This window comes from Delphinus delphis, chromosome 4, assembly GCF_949987515.2.
Source record: "Delphinus delphis chromosome 4, mDelDel1.2, whole genome shotgun sequence".
Lineage (NCBI taxonomy): Eukaryota > Metazoa > Chordata > Mammalia > Artiodactyla > Delphinidae > Delphinus > Delphinus delphis.
The window spans coordinates 59,624,885-59,644,607 of NC_082686.1; the positions used below are offsets into that span (position 1 = coordinate 59,624,885).

The 19,723-nt window shown below is 39.5% G+C and overlaps 1 protein-coding gene across 4 annotated transcripts in view; it reads right to left on the reverse strand.

Annotated features, from left to right (window-relative positions):
• SPICE1 (spindle and centriole associated protein 1) overlaps positions 1-19,723 on the reverse strand; it is a 159,725-nt gene that overhangs the window by 55,562 nt on the left and 84,440 nt on the right. For all 4 annotated transcript variants that reach the window (XR_009519243.1, XM_069540632.1, XM_060010647.1 and 1 more), the window contains one exon: positions 1,216-1,314. Coding sequence is in view for 3 of the 4 variants with exons in the window: in XM_069540632.1 (XP_069396733.1) it covers positions 1,216-1,314 (99 nt within the window). In the remaining variant the exon portion in view is untranslated. The remainder of the gene's footprint in view (positions 1-1,215; positions 1,315-19,723) is intronic.

Here is a 19,723-nt window from a genome sequence, read left to right on the forward strand (position 1 = left end):
AGGATACCTGGCTAAGGTGGTTGGCCACAACCCAGAAGGTTCTAAGTCCAAAAGAATCCCTAAGATCCAAACTAGTCCCTGACCAGTTAATTTTCACAACAGAAAGTAAAAGTACCCAAAGTCTCATGGTCCAAACCAAAGTACCCAACTCCAAAAGATAAAAATCCCCTTGATAATACCAAGTGGTACTCAGGGTAGGAGCCAGGGATCATGTCTCAGATACCTGAGACCAGTCTTAAATCTTACGAGAACCTTTGTACTGAAATTGACAAATCTCTGGAGATGAGCAAAAAACAATTTGAGGGGTAAGACAGCAAGGATCACCCACTTTTTCAGTCAAAAATGCCACTCACATGATTATGATATCACAGATTGCTATGGGCAAATCTAAAATATGTACCAAAAAATTTCAGATTTCAGGTTAACTACAGTTGCCTTAAAGCAGTGAGTTCTCAAAGTAGAGGTGAGGGACTTTTTAAAAACACACTGCCCACCCACTTAAGATTTCAGGTGTTTTTTGTTTGTTTGTTTTTTTAAAGGAGAGAAGAGAAAGGAAATCCCTTCCCTTCTTTTCTTTTTTTAATTAATTTATTTTTGGCTGTTGGGTCTTCCTTTCTGTGCAAGGGCTTTCTCTAGTTGTGGCAAGCGGGGGCCACTCTTCATCGCAGTGCGCGGGCCTCTCACTGTTGCAGCCTCTCTTGTTGCAGAGCACAGGCTCCAGACGCACAGGCTCAGTAGTTGTGGCTCACGGGCCTAGTTGCTCCACGGCATGTGGGATCTTCCCAGACCAGGGCTCGAACCCGTGTCCCCTACATTGGCAGGCAGATTCTCAACCACTGTGCCACCAGGGAAGCCCCAAGATTTCAATTCTTAAAAAGAGGTAGAGCTATAGCCTCAATATGCATATTTTTAAAAAATTCCCCAAAGGCATCTGCTCTTCCCTCCAAGACCTAGGATATGGGATTGGCCAAAAAGTTCATTTGGTTAATGAATACGTTGTTCAATAAAGTTCTTGGTGAAAATGAAAAATGTCTTTTATTTTTACTTAAAACGAAACAAACGTTTTGGCCAACCCAATAACATGCCCAGAAACCCATTCCACCATATCACATGCTAAGCCCCATTCAGAGCACCATCCTGAGCGACTAAGGCCATGTCATCACATTTATTCCTTCCATGTAACGTTATACCATGTATTATCCCACCTAGACTTACATCCCATTCTTGCTTTACTGACATTTTCTTCTTCTTTACTTTCAGTGCTTTCCTTCCTCCTCCACGGGGACCGTAACGGTTCACTCTGACAAATGACATCTAGGAGCAATAATCATATAAAATTTTAAAAATACATGAAAAACTAAAAATTAATCATCACCAGAGAGGGAAAAAGATATCTAAGAAAATAAATTTTAAAACATCAGACGAGAACTTTAAGTATACTGAAAGGAACAGGCTACCAAAAGACTTGGTTCTTTCACTTCATAATTATTAGAAAGTTGATCCTGATAACTATGATAAAAGAGGTTTCAAATCAACAAATTAAATATATGTGATTAATAAAGAACCCTAGGAATGAAGCAAGTATGACTTAAGGCAGAGATCTATCTGACAGCAGTCATAAGCATTGTCACCTGTTACACAAATTCGCAATGAATAGAGGAAATGTCAATCACATGTGAACAATGTGAATGTAAGAGAAGGAGAGCAAGAGATAGTTGGGGTTCTTTTTTAAGCATCTAACACTCAAAATCACTACCAGACACATACGTACTTACCTTAAAATAAAGGTGGCTAAAGTTTAGAGAATGAATGAGTTATGATACGATCTCTAGTATATTTTTCACATAATACTAAATGGGGGTGATTATTGATACTAAACTAGAATATGAAAATGGCCAACAGTTGCTTGGCACTTTTAAAATGCAATGCTAAGGACATTAGACTAAACATCATACAAAATTAGAAAAAGACTCACAGTGCCTGAACACTAGGATTTGAGGATACACATATGTTTTAAAAAGCAACACATATATATGACTCCAATTCCAGAACTTCTTTAACACCTAAATAATTACAGAACTTTCCAGCTGACCCCCTTACTCCAAATTATCCTAAAACAAAGACTCTAGTATTTTCCTTAAGTACATCTTTGAAAAAAATCATTTAGTCTACTGTGAATAAAGATGACTAAATGCAAGTATTTCTCAGGAATTGGCCCTCTGTCCTATAACTCTTAGCAACCACATTCACTCTTTAAGCATGGTATCTAATTTCAGAACGTACAATCCAGCAAAGGAGATAAGTCACATACAAGTTAGAGGATAACATTTAAGTGTTATCATAGTGATGGTGATGATGGCGATGATGATGACAGTGGTGGTGGTTATAATGATGGAATTAGCTACTAAGTACTTTCTTCAAGCCAGGTACTGTTCTAAACTCTTCCCATATATTATCTCCTTTAATCCTCACACTAATCCCATGAAGTATTTACTATTTGTTACTCATTTTATAGATGAGAAAACTAAGGGACAAAGAGTTAACTGACTGGGAAGGTCACACAGTAAATTGCAGAGCCATATATGCCATTTTAAAAGATATGGAATGGAATAGAACCAAGAGTCCAAAACAAAACTTTAAACTTATGGTCAGTTTATATTCAACAAGGGTGCCAAGAAACAATTCAATGGGGAAAGAACAGTCTTTTAAATTAATGGTGCTGGGACAACTGGATATCCATATGAAAAAGAATGAAGTAAGACCCCCTACCTCACAACATGTAAAAAAAAATTAACTTAAAATGAATCTCAGACTTAAATGTAAGAGCTAAAAGTACAAAACTCCTAGAAGATAACATAAGCATAAATCTTCATGAACCTTGGGTTAAGCAATGGTTTCTCAGAAATGACACTAAAAACACAATCAACCAAAACAAAAATAAATTGGACTCCATCAAAATTTAAAACTTTTGTGCTTCAAAGGACACCATCAAGAAAGTGAAGAGACAACCAAAAGAATGAGAGAAAACATTTGCAAATCATATATCTAATAAGTAACTTGTATCCAGAGTATATAAAGAACTCTTACAACTCAACAACAAAAAATCCAATTTTAAAATGGCTAAGGGGGCTTCCCTGGTGGCACAGTGGTTAAGAATCCGCCTGCCAATGCAGGGGACACAGGTTTGAGCCCTGGTCTGGGAAGATCCCACATGCCACAGAGCAACTAAACCTGTGCGCCAAAACTACTGAGCCTGCACTCTAGAGTCCGCGAGCCACAACTACTGAGCGCATGTGCCACAACTACTGAAGCCTGCGTGCCTAGAGCCCATGCTCCGCAACAAGAGAAGCCACTGCAATGAGAAGCCTGCACACCGCAACGAAGAGTAGCCCCTACTCGGTGCAACTAGAGAAAACCCATGCGCAGCAACGAAAACCTAATGCAGCCAAAAACAAATTTTAAATTTTTTTTAAAAAAGAAAGAAAAAATAAATAAATAAAATGGCTAAGGGATTTGAATACACATTTCCCCAAAGAAGATACTACAAATGGCCAATAAACATGTGAAGAGATGTTCAAGATCACCAGTCATTAAACGCAAATCAAAACCATAATGAGATATTACATTACACCCACCAGGATGGTTATAATCAAAAAGATGTAAATAACAAGCTTTGGCAAGAATGTGGAGAAATTGGAATCCCTATATATCACTAGCGGGAGTGCAAAATGGCATAGCCACTTTGGAAAACAGTTTGGCAGTTCCTAAAAAAGTTAAACACAGAGTTACTACATGACTCAGCAATTCTAGTCCCACATATATAGCTGAAAGAATTGAAAACTTATGTCCACACAAAAACTTGGACATGAATGTTCATAGCAACATTATTCTTAATAGACAAAAAGTGGAAACATCCCAAATATCCACTAACTGAAGAAGGGATAAATAAAATATTGTATATTCATATTCTATAATATTATTTAGCAATAATAAGGAATGAAGTACTGACACATGCTACAACATGGATGAACCTTGAAAATATTATGCTAAGAGAAAGAAGCCAGACACCAAAGGTCATAAATTATATGATTCCATTTATATGAAATGTCCAGGATAGGCAAGTCCATAAAGACATAAAGTAGATTAGTGGTTGGGAGGGTCTGGGGGGAGGAGGAAATGGAGAGCCACTGCTAATGGGCACAGGGTTTCTTTTGGCGGTGATGAAAATGTCCTGGAATTAGATAGTTGTGATGGTTGCAAAACTGTGAATATACTAAAAAACTCTAAACTGTATACTTTAAAGGGCTAAATTTTATGGTCTGTGAGTTATATCTCAACAATGCTGTTATAAAAAAAGATATGGAAAAATATAATGGTTATTCAAAAAAGCTTTCTTATGTATTTTACTCTTTAACCACTTAGATCTTCAATTTACTTGGCAGAAACAAAGGGGAATCATAAAATGTCAGTATATCTAAATGATGAATTATGTATTCATTAAAATTACATTATGAAGAATGTAGGAAAATACATAGAAAGTTCAGTGTAAAAAGTAGAATACAGGGGCTTCCCTGGTGGCACAGTGGTTGAGAGTCCACCTGCCGATGCAGGGGACACGGGTTCGTGCCCCGGGCTGGGAAGATCCCACATGCCACGGAGTGGCTGGGCCCGTGAGCCATGGCTGCTGAGCCTGCGCGTCCGGAGCCTGTGCTCCGCAACGGGAGAGACCACAACAGTGAGAGGCCCGCATAACGCAAAAAAAAAAAAAAAAGTAGAATACAGAACTGCGCATATAGTATATTCTCATGATGTTAATACATACACAATACTAATAAAGCACTTACCTGTGCTAAAAGCTTCACGTGTAATCCCACAACCCGATGAGGCACATACTATCCTGAGACACACTGGAGCATAGTAGTTAAGAGTACAGTCTAAAACCAGACTGTCTGGGTTCACATCCCAGCTCTGCCACTAGCTGTAAAACGGAACTAATTAAATGCACAAGGTGCTCAGAACCCCTGCCTAGCACACTGTAAGTTCTACTTAAGGATTACTAATGATTATGTCAGCAACAATTATTAACCCCCTTTCCCAAATGAGAAAACTGGTGCTTTTGAGATATTGCTCCAAGTCACAGAAATAATAATGCACAGAGCTGGGAGCTGACACTCAAAACCAGATCTGACTAATTATGACTAATGATAATAATGCATATTCTAGAAAACATTACTAGAATTAAGTTATCTTTGTTTGGTTCTATATTTTCCAAACTTTCTACAAGGAACTCATGTTACTCTTAAAATACTTTATTTCAAGTTATTTAAAATATTACACTTTTCCACCGCCTCAATTCTGAAAAACCATCCCTGAATCTGAAGTACGCAAAGGTTAAGTTCACAATGGTGTAACAAAGCTGCTATCCCATCTCTGACCTTCCCTTCACCAACAAACTTCATGAAGGAGAGGCCTATTTAAGCACTTATATTTACTAAGCCCCAGTTATACTTCAAACTTTTATAACACAGGAACCACCTATGCACTGAAAAGTGTTCTCTTAAACATCACCAGTAAAGGTGACCATATTTTTCTTGACCAAAGATCAGACTTCGTGGTCTGATGAAGGGATTTTGTGCCACTTACAGGAACCAGGTATCATAAGGGAGCTATAGTTTACATGCTGAAATGTGAAACTATAGAGATAGTCTGATGGTTTACAGTGCCAAGATGTCAAATAATAAAATTAGCATAACCCAGAAAATCTAGGCTCGTTGGGAGAAAATCTAAAATACTAATAGCTTCCTAATTGCTAAAATTATTGGTCCCTTATTTCTCAGGCCCTTTCCATCTCTAGAGACGCCACTCCTGGAAGCTCGCCCCTCCCTTGGCTTCCATAGCACTCTTTCTCCTGGTTTCTCTCCTATTCTTTTCTCCTTTTCAGGCTAAGACAATATTCACATACTATGTAATCAAGGATCTTCACTCAGTTCTATCCCAGTCTTCTTTTCTTTCCATTGGACACCCTCTCTCTTTGTCCAATAATTGTTTTTGAGAGTCTACCACATGCCAGGCACTGGCTGGGCACTGGAGATACGACAGTAAACAAGTCTAATATGGCACCTGCTCTCGTGGAGCTTACTTTCTAGATCACCACGGGGAATTCACATCTTCCCTTAGTGATCTTACCTACTCCCTTGAGCAAAGCTATCAACGTACTGGGAACACAAATACACTGTGAAAGTTAGTCCCAAATCAAGGATGCGCACCTTTCCTCAAAACACCTAACGCTCATTTCCAACTGGCTTCTGTGCACATCTCTCAAATATCTCAAATACAGTATGGCCAATATACAGCTTAGCATCCATGCCCCCTCCCCACCAATGTCTAGTTCTTGATATATAACTGGCTTGCTCAGTAAATGTCTGCTGCATAACGCTGAAGTACAGAATTACCTTTCTTCCAGTTGCTCCAGTTTAAAACCTTAGCATCACCTTCTCTCCCTTCTTGTCTCAAAGCTAATCAGACACCAGAATCTATTCATTCTTTCCCTCAAACATCTCTCTCATGTCCCCCTTTTTTCATCTCTACTATGAATGTTCTTGTCCAGGTTCTCATTATTTCCCCTAATTAATCTTCCTTTCACTCATTCACTCTCCTACTTCATCATCCATCTATTATTTCAACAAGTATTTTGAAAGCACCTGCCAAGAGCTTGGCACCAGATACAGCAAGAAAGTAGAATAACTCTGGACCCTCAAAGAGCTTAGCTTGTCCGACCGCAATTAAATAAGGAATTGCAATAAAAGGCTAACGTTGGAAGTAAATTCAGTGTCATAGAAATACCTATCTTACTCTACACAGTGAGAAAAGGCCACCTCCTCCCTCTAATTCCCCTAAAAATATTGAAGCTGAGAGCGGAACTATGAATAAAAGTTAGAAGCTGGGGGAAAAAATACTCCAGGTCGGGGTCGGGGGAGGGCACTTACAAAGGGTTTGAGAGGTTCAGTTTGACTAACAAAGATTTGAGAGGGTAGGAAGGCTAGAAAAAGGATAAAAAAGAAAGGCAGAGGCCAGATTATGGCCTTGCGACCCACAGCAATTTGAACACTAACCTAAAGACCTATAGGAAGCCACTGAAGTGTTTTAAGCAAGGTCAGTTACGATGGGATTTAGTAAAACCACTCTGGCTAGTGGAAAATTGATCAAAGGGAAACAAGACCTCTTTCCAAACACTATCCCTCCAATCACTCCTACCCAGATATATGGATAGAGGATCGCTCTCAAAATTTTACTTCCTTCCTCAAACGATTTTAACAGCGCTCCCCTGCAGAGAGGAATCCAGCTCAGCTCGGCACTCAATCTCTCCGCTCCGTGCGACCCAGCTGACCTTTCTTTGCAGTCATTTCTCCTCTCACATCTCCCACACATCCTAAAACAAAGCTCTTGCCTTCCCATACAGTTCCAGCCGTTCCTTACGCTCTGCTTGGAACACCCGTCACACTTCCACTCCCTTTTCCACGGGGTTAACTCCCACTCACTCTTCAAAACTCATTCAGGCGGGCCTTCCCGATAAACCCTTTCCTAACCTTCAAATCGACACAAATGACCCTCCCTGTCCCCAAGTACCCCGGGTAGTTTGTCTCTCTCCCATGAGACCGGAAATTCCTTGAAAACTACATTAGGGTACCCCAATTTCTAGCTCTGCGCATAAGTGCCCGAAAGCGGTGCGCACGCGCACACTCAGGATGCTCCTGGGAGAGCGCGCTAAACACAAACACACCCAGACAGGCATCCTGACACGCACACACACTCGCAAAACACACGGAGTCGCGGGTGCACTTTCTGTAGTAAGGATCCTCAACCCAGGCGCCTGGATCCCCACTGAACAGAGAGGAAGACGCCACGACCGTTCGCCCCGCCCTGTAGCCCCTGTCCCTAAGATTCTGTGGGGCGGGCTGCAGGCCTCCGCCCCGTCATCGCGACCTGCCTTGCAGTTTCCTGACTGCTGCCTCCACCACGACTAAAACTCCAGGCTCCAGAGTCGCCCGGCCGGCCACAAGTTAACACAGCCCGCCGCTTCCGGGATGTTGCCTAGGTTACCGGAGCCCCGCCCCATTCCCTTGCGTACATCCGCCGAGGCCAGTGCGCAGGCGCTTCCCAAGATCTGGCTTACGCTATGAGATAAAAAGGCCCTTGGCCCCCCCTGTCGGCAGGGTTCCGGGCATAGCCTTGGAGGATAGGCATGTATCATTAACCAGGTTCTTGTGAATTCTCGGAAAGCAAGATGTTGCTCCCCACACCAAACTTCACATGTCACACTTGCTTTCACCTCTGTGAAGATATTTTTATTAAAAAATATTTATTACTGGGATTCTCTGGTGGCGCAGTGGTTGAGAATCTGCCTGCTAATGCAGGGGACACAGGTTCGAGCCCTGGTCTGGGAGGATCCCACATGCCGCGGAGCAACTAGGCCTGTGAGCCACAACTACTGAGCCTGCGCGTCTGGAGCCTGTGCTCCGCAACAAGAGAGGCCACGATAGTGAGAGGCCCGCACACCGCGATGAAGAGTGGCCCCCGCTTGCCACAACTAGAGAAAGCCCTCGCACAGAAACGAAGACCCAACACAGCAAAATAAATTAATTAATAAACTCCTACCCCCAACATCTTCTTAAAAAATATATATATATATTTATTACTACCTACCAATGTGCCGGAGACTATGTTATATTCAGCGGACTCTTAAAACAGGCGAAGTCCCTGTCCTCAGGAAGCTTACTGTGTAATAGCAAACAGTTACCAACAATACAAATGTCAAATTAAAACTCTGACAAGTGCTAACAATTAGTCATACTAACTAGATACTAAACTTACAGGAATATTTGAATTACTAGGAAAGCTGAAAAGCAAGGATGAGTAAATTACCAGGGACAGGTAAAGCCTTCCTGCAGAGGAAGCCACATATGCAAAGGTGTGTGGCAAGTGCAAGGGAGTGGAAGAAGTCCAGTACCTCTGGTGTTGGTGTAAGGAAGGCTGACCTAATTGGGCAGAGCCAAGACAGGCAAAGCTGCGTATCCCATGTTAAGATCTTCACAGAGCATTTCACTGGAAAACAGAGTTAATTTGCTCCAATAATACAACCTCCTTCAGGTCCTGGTTTTCTACTGTTAAGACATACCCATACATGGGCCAGCAAATACACATTCAACACCTTCTAGATGCAAAGAACTGCCTTCTAATAGTTTCCACTCTGATTGAGGAAGTTTGATGTAGTTATATTCAACGGTCAGTCAATATAATCATCCCCTGCATACATCTTCAACTCCCTGCCCCTCTCTGAGTTACTGTAAACTTGGCAAAACCACAATCCTGGCCATTTCAACACTGTATTTACTAAGTGCCTGAACCCTTCCAGATAAAACTGGAAGGAGAAAAACACTCAGCCATGCTGACTTTAAATTCATGATAACTAATTTTAAGCGGGCCTTTAAAAATGACTGAAGACCACAGTACCGTTCCCTGCTCTATTAATTCTCCTACCCTCCCAAATGACAGCTTTATACCTTCTCTCGTGCTCAACATCTCTTCCTCTGTCCTCAGTCTCAGCCAGTGACCTTGCTCCCTACTTCATTGACAACACTGAAGCAATCTGAAGAGAACATCCATAAGCTCTCATCACTGATTCAATCCTCCTATCAGCATCGTTACCCACCAACCTGCCTTCCAGAAGCTCAACAAAATCCAAACACGAGAAACATGAAGAACATTACATCAAGGTACATAATAACCAAATTCGGTGATAAAGAAAAAACTCTTAAAAGCAGCCAGAGGGAAGACATTACAGAGGAACAAAAATAAGGATAACATCATATTTCTCATCAGAACTATTGCAAGCAAGAAGACAGTAAAACATCCTTAATGTATTAAAAGAAAAATACCTGTCAACCTAGAATTCTATATCTGTCAAAAATATATTTTAAAGATGAGGATGAAATAAATATGCTTCCACACACAACTGATAAAATTTATCACCAGCAGACCCCCACTATGAGGAATGTTAAAGTAGGTACTTCAGGCAGAAGGAAAATGATACCAGATGGAAATCTGGATCTACACAACGACAAGCACTGGAAATAGCTACAGGAGTAAGTATATAAGATTATTTTTCTTATTATTTAAATCTCTTTAAAAGATAGTTGACTACTTAAACAAGTATAATAAAAATGTATTGTGATGTTTATAATATATGTAAAGGCAAAATGCATGGCAACAATAACATAAAGTCCAGAGGAAATATATTGTTGTAGGCTCTTATACTATTCTGATGTGTTATAAAATCACCTGAAGTTAGACTGTGACAAGTTAAAGATGTATTCTATAAACCCTAAAGCTAACACTAAAGTAGTAAGAATTACAGCTAAAAGAGATGATATGTATAAAAAGAGATATTATAAAAGAGATAACAAAAAATAGTTGATTAAAAGTAGGCAGAAAAGTGCAAAAAAAGGAAACAAAGAACAGATGATAGCAATAGAAAAAAACAACAAGGTGATAGATACAACTCAATTATTACATTAAATGCAAATAGTCTAATCACCTGATTAAAAGGCAGAGATTGTCAGATTAGATTTTTTAATTGCTGCCTATAAAAAGAGACACACATTTATCAATAATATAAAAACACAAGTAAGTTTAATGTACAAGGATGGGAAAAGATATATCATGCTAACACTAATCAAAAGAAAGCTGGAGTGGCTTTATCAATATTTGATGAAGTATATTTCAGAGCAAAGAATATTACCAGGGGTAAATAAGATCATTTCATGATGGTAAAGGGGCCATTAAATCAAAAGTATACAACAATTCTAAACATTTATGCACCTAATAAGAGAGCTTCAAAATAAATGAAGCAAAAACTGATAGAACTGCAATGTGAAATAAAGTCCACAATTATAGTCAGAAATTTCAATCCCCCTCCCTGAATAACCTATAATATAAGTAGGTAGAAAATCAGCAAGGTTATAATAGGCTTGAAAAACATTATCAGCCATGTTGACCTGATTACATACATAGAATACTACTCCAACAACCAGCAGAATACAAATGCTTATCATATGTATACAGAATTTTTAGCAAGATGGACAATAATCTGGACCATAAAGCAAGTTTCAATAAATCCAGAAGGATTCAAGTTATACTAGCTATGTTCTCTGACCACAATGGTTAAATCCAAGGAGGAAAGAAATAATAAAGATTAAAGCTGAATCAATAAAATAGTAAAGCAAAAAACAATAGAGAAAACCAATGAAACTAACAGCTGAATCTTTGAGATGATTAATTAAATTGATGAACCTATAAACAAATTGATCAGGGGAAAATTACATATAAATTACCAATATTGGAAATGAGAGAGGTGACAGATTCTACAGATACTAAAAGAATAATGTAATATTTTGAACAACCCTATATAATAAATTCAACATCATAGGAAAAAATGGACAAATTCCTTGAAAGACATAAATTACCAGACTTTCTCAAGGAAAAATGGATAACCTAAATAGTCCTATATCTATTAAAGAAGTTAAAGTTGCAATTAAAAAAAAAAAAGAAACCTTCTCACAAAGAAAGGTACAGGTCCAGTTGGCTTTACTGGTGAAGTCTATCAAACATTTGGGGAAGAAATATTACCAATCCTACAGAAACTCTTTCAAAAAAGTTGAAGAGTTGAAGTGGAGGGAATAATTTCCAACTCACTCTATGAGGCCAGCATTATCCTGATATCTAAATCAGAAGTTTACAAGAAAACTACAGACGAATATCCCTCATGATTATAGATGCAAAAATTCTTAGCAAAATTTTAACAAAACTCATTTAATAAAATAATTATGCTGAGTGAAAGAAGCCAAACAAATTTTAAAAAGGGTATATACTGTGTGACTCCATTTATGAGGCTCTAGAAAATGAAAGTTAATGTAGTAACAGAAAACAGACCACTGGATGCTTGATAATAGAAAGGAAGCAGAGAGGAAGCAGGAGAGAGATTTAAAAGAAGAAGAAAACTTTAGAGGATTTTGGATATGTAGAAAATGGTTTCATGAGCATGTGTGTCTATAACACAGGTGATATATATGCTTTAAATATGTGCAGTTTGTTGTATGTCGATTATACCTCAAGAAAGCTATTTATTTAGCTTCTCTGGGCAGTCCAAATATGAGCCAGATATGCTCCCCCAGCCATAAGATGCTCTACTTCTGCTTAGTCCGCCTCCAGATCCCCCATCCCAAATTCTCATCAGAGTATTTCTGAAGTCTTCCCTTTATTTACTTTATAAACCTTTCCCACTCCCCTCTTGTCTTTGAGTCTCCGCCAAATGCAGGTGATGGTGGATGATCCTTCCTATATCAAACGCTGAATAAATAATTTCTGTTTATTCTCATGTCAATAGTCTTTGTTTCCACAACTGCTTCTATTTTTTATGACACTGATTTTTTTTAATATGGGGAAGATTCGTCTTCAGTACTACTATGAGAAGAATCATACTTTTTATATATTCTGATTTTCAAAATGTAAAAATACCTAAACTGGGATATAAATCATATAGATCTCTGGTTGGTTATGAGGAACAAAAAATAGGGAAGCTGGCAAACATGACCAAATCAGGACAATTCTGGGTTGATTATTGCAGAGGTTATGGTTTGGCTTCCTGGACTGACTGCTGCAGAGATTGTGGGTCAAGTTCTATTGTTATATATCATCTGCCCATTGTCTGTTTGAATATTCAGTCACAGACACCACCATGACTAGCAAACAAGAGATCAAGAGCAATGCAACTGTCCACCACTGCTCATGCCAATGAGTTGAGACTGATTCCTATTCCTTCTAGAGATTAGGTAGTATCATTAATAACTTCTGCCAAAGTTAATGGTAACTTCATCTTATAGTCTTTTCTATTTGTATAATTCTCACCATTGAGAAGACTGCTCTGATTATTAGGATAAACAATGAGTCAGCAATTCCTCCAGGTAGAGTACCTGTACAATCAAGGGTGGTCTTCTTTTGTAGCTTGCATCTGAGTCAGAATTTCCATCCTTGGTAGTTTATAGAATTAACGTCTAGGTGTATAAAGAAGTCTTGGGATGCTATTACTAAATTGGATAAAATCTTAGTCTGAGGCAAACAAGACCATGTGTTCTGCCTGCAAAGGAAGTAGTAGCCTATAGGGGCACATGGAGATCAGAGAAAAAAGATTTTATCATAAAATGAAATCAGAACCAAGAACTTACATACTTAGACCTCTATTAGTCTCTTCCAAGTGGCAAGTATTTGGCACATCACCCTACAAAGTTTGTTGAATTCAAATTTAGAATTACCTGGGGTCTGATCAATAGATTGTACTAATTGATTCTTTCTCTGGGAGAAAGAAAACTAGCAGAGTCACAGGTTAATGTGTTTAATGTAGTTTGTCCATGTAGGTGCAAGTGGAATAGCCATTGGCTATAGTTCTCCGTGATCTCATTTGATGCTAGCCTATACATTTTCATTGTGAGAATCCAATGATGAATGGCGTATCCAACAGTCAGTAAGGCTGAGGGCAGAGGGTCCTATCTGGGGCAATCTAAGAAGAGTGACCATGTCCTGATCCAACAATTATAATAAAGAGGGGGGAAAAGGAGAGAAGGGAGCATTCTGGGTAGAAAACATCAGTGATCTATAGTAATAATAAATAGTAATAGAGAAGGAGAATATCAGTAAGTCAGTCAAAAACAAAACAACAATTAGACAGGGGTCCTGGTACAATGTCTTAGTTGGAATCTGTCCACTTTCCAAGGCCATGTGCTTATTCCAAAGGTCTTCAGTCCATTGTCTATTTCCAAAGATCAGATGCTTCTAAAGGATCTGTGATAATCCTCAGCTTGAAGTCCCCTATTGGAGGAGATTTCCAGTTATATGGAACTGAGTTGCTTATTTAGCTGTGAAAAGTTAAGTCAAAAATTGACTTACTGGGCTTCCCTGGTGGCGCAGTGGTTGAGAGTCCGCCTGCCGATGCAGGGGACATGGGTTCGCGCCCCGGTCCGGGAGGATCCCACATGCTGTGGAGCGGCTGAGCCCATGAGCCATGGCTGCTGAGCCTGTGCGTCCGGAGCCTGTGCTCCACAACGGGAGAGGCCACAACAGTGAGAGGCCTGCGTACGGCAAAAAAAAAAAATTGACTTACTGAAGTTTCACTAATATATTTGTTGCATTAAAAAATGATTAAAGAAGACAACTTAGGTGATACAAACAAACTTTACTTAACACTTCATGAAGTAGACAATCTCCTTCTGGAGAACTGCAAAATGGGGTAGAAGGAAGGAAGCTTTTACAGGATAAAGAAAGAAAAGGAAAGAGAAAAACAGAAAATATCTGATTGGCTGGGGCCCCACTGTCAACCATGTTTGGGTGAGAAGGCCAAGAGCTGGCTTGCATTTGGGGACTGACTGACTAAATATACTGCATTTCTGGTCAAGTGGAGCATTTAAAGGGATGCGAAAGTTATCTAAGTTTCAGTTTACTAAATGTGGCACCCCAGGCAGGAGTGGCTCCATCTTGGGCCTAGAAAGGTATTTCAACAGTTGTTAACAGTACCTAATAAGGTCCCTTCCAGTGAAGTTCAAGAGAGGTTTTTCCCAGTGTCTCTTCCAATAGATGAAATTTCCTAGTTGATGATCACGAAGAGCCAATTTAAGAAGCATCGTGTGAAGCTGGCCTTAACGTGTCCATTATAGGACCTGCAATATTTTGCCACATCTGCATGCAGCAGAAAAGAGTCTAATATCAGGGGTGAAATTTCTAAAAGTATGTGCCTTCCTGTTAACAGTTCATAGGGATATAACCAATGTGTCACTGAGACATATGGCCAAAAGGGCTAGTGGGAGTACCTCTAGCCAAGAGAGCTCAAGAATTTCTGAAAGTTTTGCTAATTTTAATCTTATTTTTTAGTTTTGCTTATTTTAATTTAATTTAATTCCATTGGTTCTTTTCATCTTTCCAGAAGCTTGTGGGTGGTAAGGACAGCATAGTTTTTGAGAAAGAGTGATGCCTTACAAAGTTCTTTTATAGTAGTTCATGTAAATTGTATGCCTTGGTCACTCAATATAAAAGCTGGTATACCCCAGATTCGAAACACAAAATCAAGCAGCGTTTTAGAGACTGCAAAGAATGTCCAGCAAAGAAGATTTTCAGCAAGAAAATGCTGTAACCCATCCTAAAAATAAATAAATCCCATGGAGAGTGGAAGCTGGATAAAATCTATCTGAAGGTGTTCAAAGGGTCCTGGAGGTTTTGGTTCCTGGCCATGCCTCATCTTTACAGTTTTTCCAGGATTATGTTGTTCACAAGTAACACATGTCCCCAAAATAATCTCAGCTGTCTTTTAAAGTTTTCCCACCAACATTGATTTAAGATAGTAAGCAATATGTCTTCACCCTGATGCGTACTTTCAAAGAGAAATTCAGCTAATATCCATTTGAAATCATCTGGTGCCACCAATCTGTCATCTTGAGAGTCTCAAGGATTATCTAAGTGAAGTATACACCACACTTCTTCCATTCTTCCTCTTCCAAATCATGGGCTGGATTTTTGATGTGGATATTTGATAACGGCTTCTTTGTCTCAATCCAGAGATTTGTCTTTTAGGGAGTTAGTTAGTATCATAACCTTGGTTAAACCTGCTTGTTTGGCAAAATTATCTACTAGAGCATCTCCTTTAACTTCCATTTGATCTTTTTGTCTCTGTTACCATGGGCCTCAATCTTTACAATAGCCATTTCACTGGGAAGTTGAAGTGCATCTAAAAATTTCTTAACTTGTCGTCCACTTTTGATAGGGATTCCAGCAGAAGTGAGAGAATCTTTTTGTTTCTAAAGCAGCATGTACTACTCCAGAAGCATACCTGCTATCTGTATATGTGTTTATTCTCCGGTCTTCGGCTAACTGACAAGCTCTAATAAGTGTTATAAATTCTGTCGTCTGGACTGACTTTCCCTCAGGTAGAGGACTCTCCTGTAATGGAGAGCTGAGATTAGTGATAGCATGAATGATGGCATGGTAAGCTCCAGTTTCGATTCTGAAGTATGACCCATCAACAAATACTATTCTCAAAGGGAGAATTCTCAAAGAGAGAATCCTCTCTAATAAAGCTGAGCGAGGTACAGAAAGTCCCTAGCTGAAGCAAGACGATTGTGAGGTTCCCTTTCTGGTAAGGGCAGGAGAGTGGCAAAATTCAGGGTGTTGTGCAGTTAATAGTAATGTGAGATGGAAAGGGCAACAGAAATTCATAAGAGGTTAACTGACTGACTTAAAAGTGTTGTGTGGAGATTTGTTCAAGATGGCGGAGTAGAAGGACGTGCTCTCACTCCCTCTTGCAAGAGCACCGTAATCACAACTAACTGCTGAACAACCATTGACAGGAAGACACTGGAACTCACCAAAAAAGATACCCCACATCCAAAGACAAAGGAGAAGCCGCAATGAGATGGTAGGAGGGGCGCAATCAAAATAAAATCAAATCCTATAACTGCTGGGTGGGTGACGCACAGACTGGAGAACACTTATACCACAGAAGTCCACCCACTGGAGTAAAGGTTCTGAGCCCCACGTCAGGCTTCCCAACCTGGGGGTCCGGCAACAGGAGGAGGAATTCCTACAGAATCAGACCTTGAAGCCTAGCGGGATTTGATTGCAGGACTTCGATAGTAGTGGGGGAAACACTCTTGGAGGGCACACACAAAGTAGGGTCTGCATTGGGGCCCAGAGGAAGGAGCAGTGACCCCACAGGAGACTGAACCAGACCTACCTGCTAGTGTTGGAGGGTCTCCTGCAGAGGCAGGGGGTGGCTGTGTCTCACCATGAGGACAAGGACACTGGCAGTAGAAGTTCGGGGAAGTACTCCTTGGCGTGAGTCCTCCCAGAGTCCACCATTATTAGCCTCACCAAAGAGCCCACTTAGGCTCCAGTGTTGGGTTGCCTCAGGCCAAACAACCAACAGGGAGGGAATCCAGCCACACCCATCAGCAGACAAGTGGATTAAAGTTTTACTGAGCTCTGCCCACCAGAGCAACACCCAGCTCTACCCACCACCAGTCCCTCCCATCAGGAAACTTGCACAAGCCTCTTACATAGCCTCATATACCAGACGGCAGACAGTGGAAACAAGAACTACAGTCCTGCAGCCTGTGGAACAAAAACCACATTCACAGAAAGATAGACAAGATGAAAAGGCAGAGGGCTATGTACCAGATGAAGGAACAAGATAAAACACCAGAAAAACAACTAAATGAAGTGGAGATAGGCAACCTTCCAGAAAAAGAATTCAGAATAATGATAGTGAAGATGATCCAGGACCTCAGAAAAAGAATGGGGCAAAGATCAAGAAGATGCAAGAAATTTTTTTTTTTTTTTTTTGTGGTACAAAATATCTCTTGCAGGGAAGCACTGCAAGAGATATTTTAAGAAGTCCTAGAAGAATTAAAGAACAAACAAACAGAGATGAACAACACAATAACTGAAATGAAAACTTCACTAGAAGGGATCAATAGCAGAATAACTGAGGCAGAAGAACGGATAAGTGACCTGAAAGACAGAATGGTAGAATTCACTGCTACAGAACAAAATAAAGAAAAAGAATGAAAAGAAATGAAGACAGCCTATGAGACCTCTGGAACAGCAATAAACGCAACAGCATTTGCATTATAGGGGTCCCAGAAGAAGAGAGAGAGAAAGGACCCAAGGAAATATTTGAAGAGATTATAGTTGAAAACTTCCCTAACATGGGAAAGGAAATAGCCACCCAAGTCCAGGAAGTGCAGAGAGTCCCATACAGGATAAACCCAAGGAGAAACACGCCGAGGCACATAGTAATCAAATTGGCAAAAATTAAAGACAAAGAAAAATTATTGAAAGCAGCAAGGGAAAAATGACAAATAACATACAAGGGAACCCCATAAGGCTAACAGCTGATTTCTCAGCAGAAACTCTACAAGCCAGAAGTTAGTGGCATGATACACTTAAAGTGATGAAAGGGAAGAACCTACAACCAAGATTACTCTACCCAGCAAGGATCTCATTCAGATTTGATGGATAAATCAAAAGCTTTACAGAAAAGAAAAGCTAAGAGAATTCAGCACACCAAACCAGTTCTACAACAAATGCTAAAGGAACTTCTCTGAGTGGGAAACACAAGAGAAGAAAAGGACCTACAAAAACAAACCCAAAACGATTAAGAAAATGGTAATAGGAACATACATATCAATAATTACCTTAAACGTGAATGGATTAAATGCTCCAACCAAAAGACACAGGCTCGCTGAATGGATACAAAAACAAGACCCTTATATATGCTGTCTACAAGACACCCACTTCAGACCTAGGGACACATACAGACTGAAAGTGAGGGGATGGAAAAAGATATTCCATGCAAATGGAAATCAAAAGAAAGCTGGAGTAGCAATACTCATATCAGATAAAATAGACTTTAAAATAAAGAATGTTACAAGAGACAAGGAAGGACACTACATAATGATCAAGGGATCAATCCAAGAAGAAGATATAACAATTATAAATATATATGCACCCAACATAGGAGCACCTCAATCCATAAGGCAACTGCTAACAGCTATAAAAGAGGAAATCGACAGTAACACAATAATAGTGGGGGAGTTTAACACCTCACTTACACCAATGGACAGATCATCCAAACAGAAAATTAATGAGGAAACACAAGCTTTAAATGATGCAATAGACCAGATAGATTTAACTGATATTTATAGGACATTCCATCCAAAACAGCAGATTACACTTTCTTCTCAAGTGCGCATGGAACATTCTCCAGGATAGATCACATCTTGGGTCACAAATCAAGCCTCAGTAAATTTAAGAAAATTGAAATCATATCAAGCATCTTTTCTGACCACAACACTATGAGATTAGAAACCAATTACAGGGGGAAAAACGTAAAAAACACAAACACATGGAGGCTAAACAATACATTACTAAATAACCACTGAAGAAATCAAAGAGGAAATCAAAAAATACCTAGAGACAAATGACAATGAAAACACGATGATCCAAAACCTATAGAATGCAGCAAAAGCAGTTCTAAGAGGGAAGTTTATAGCAATACAATCCTACCTCAAGAAACAACAAACATCTCAAATTAACAAATCTAACCTTACACCTAAAGTAACTAGAGAAATAAGAACAAATAAAACCCAAAGTTAGTATAAGGAAAGAAATCATAAAGATCAGGGCAGAAATAAATGAAATAGAAACAAAGAAAACAATTACAAAGATCAATAAAACTAAAAGCTGGTTCTTTGAGAAGATAAACAATATTGATAAACCATTAGCCAGACTCATCAAGAAAAAGAGGGAGAGGACTCAAATCAATAAAATTAGAAATGAAAAAGGAGAAGTTACAACAGACACTGCAGAAATACAAAGCACCCTAAGAGACTACTATAAGCAACTCTATGCCAATAAAATGGACAACCTGGAAGAAATGGACAAATTCTTAAAAAGGTATAACCTTCCAAGACTGAACCAGGAAGAAATGGAGAATATGAGCAGACCAATCACAAGTAATGAAATTGAAACTGTGATTTAAAATCTTCCAACAAACAAAAGTCCAGGACCAGATGGCTTCACAGGTAACTTCTATCACACATTTAGAGAAGAGCTAACACTCATC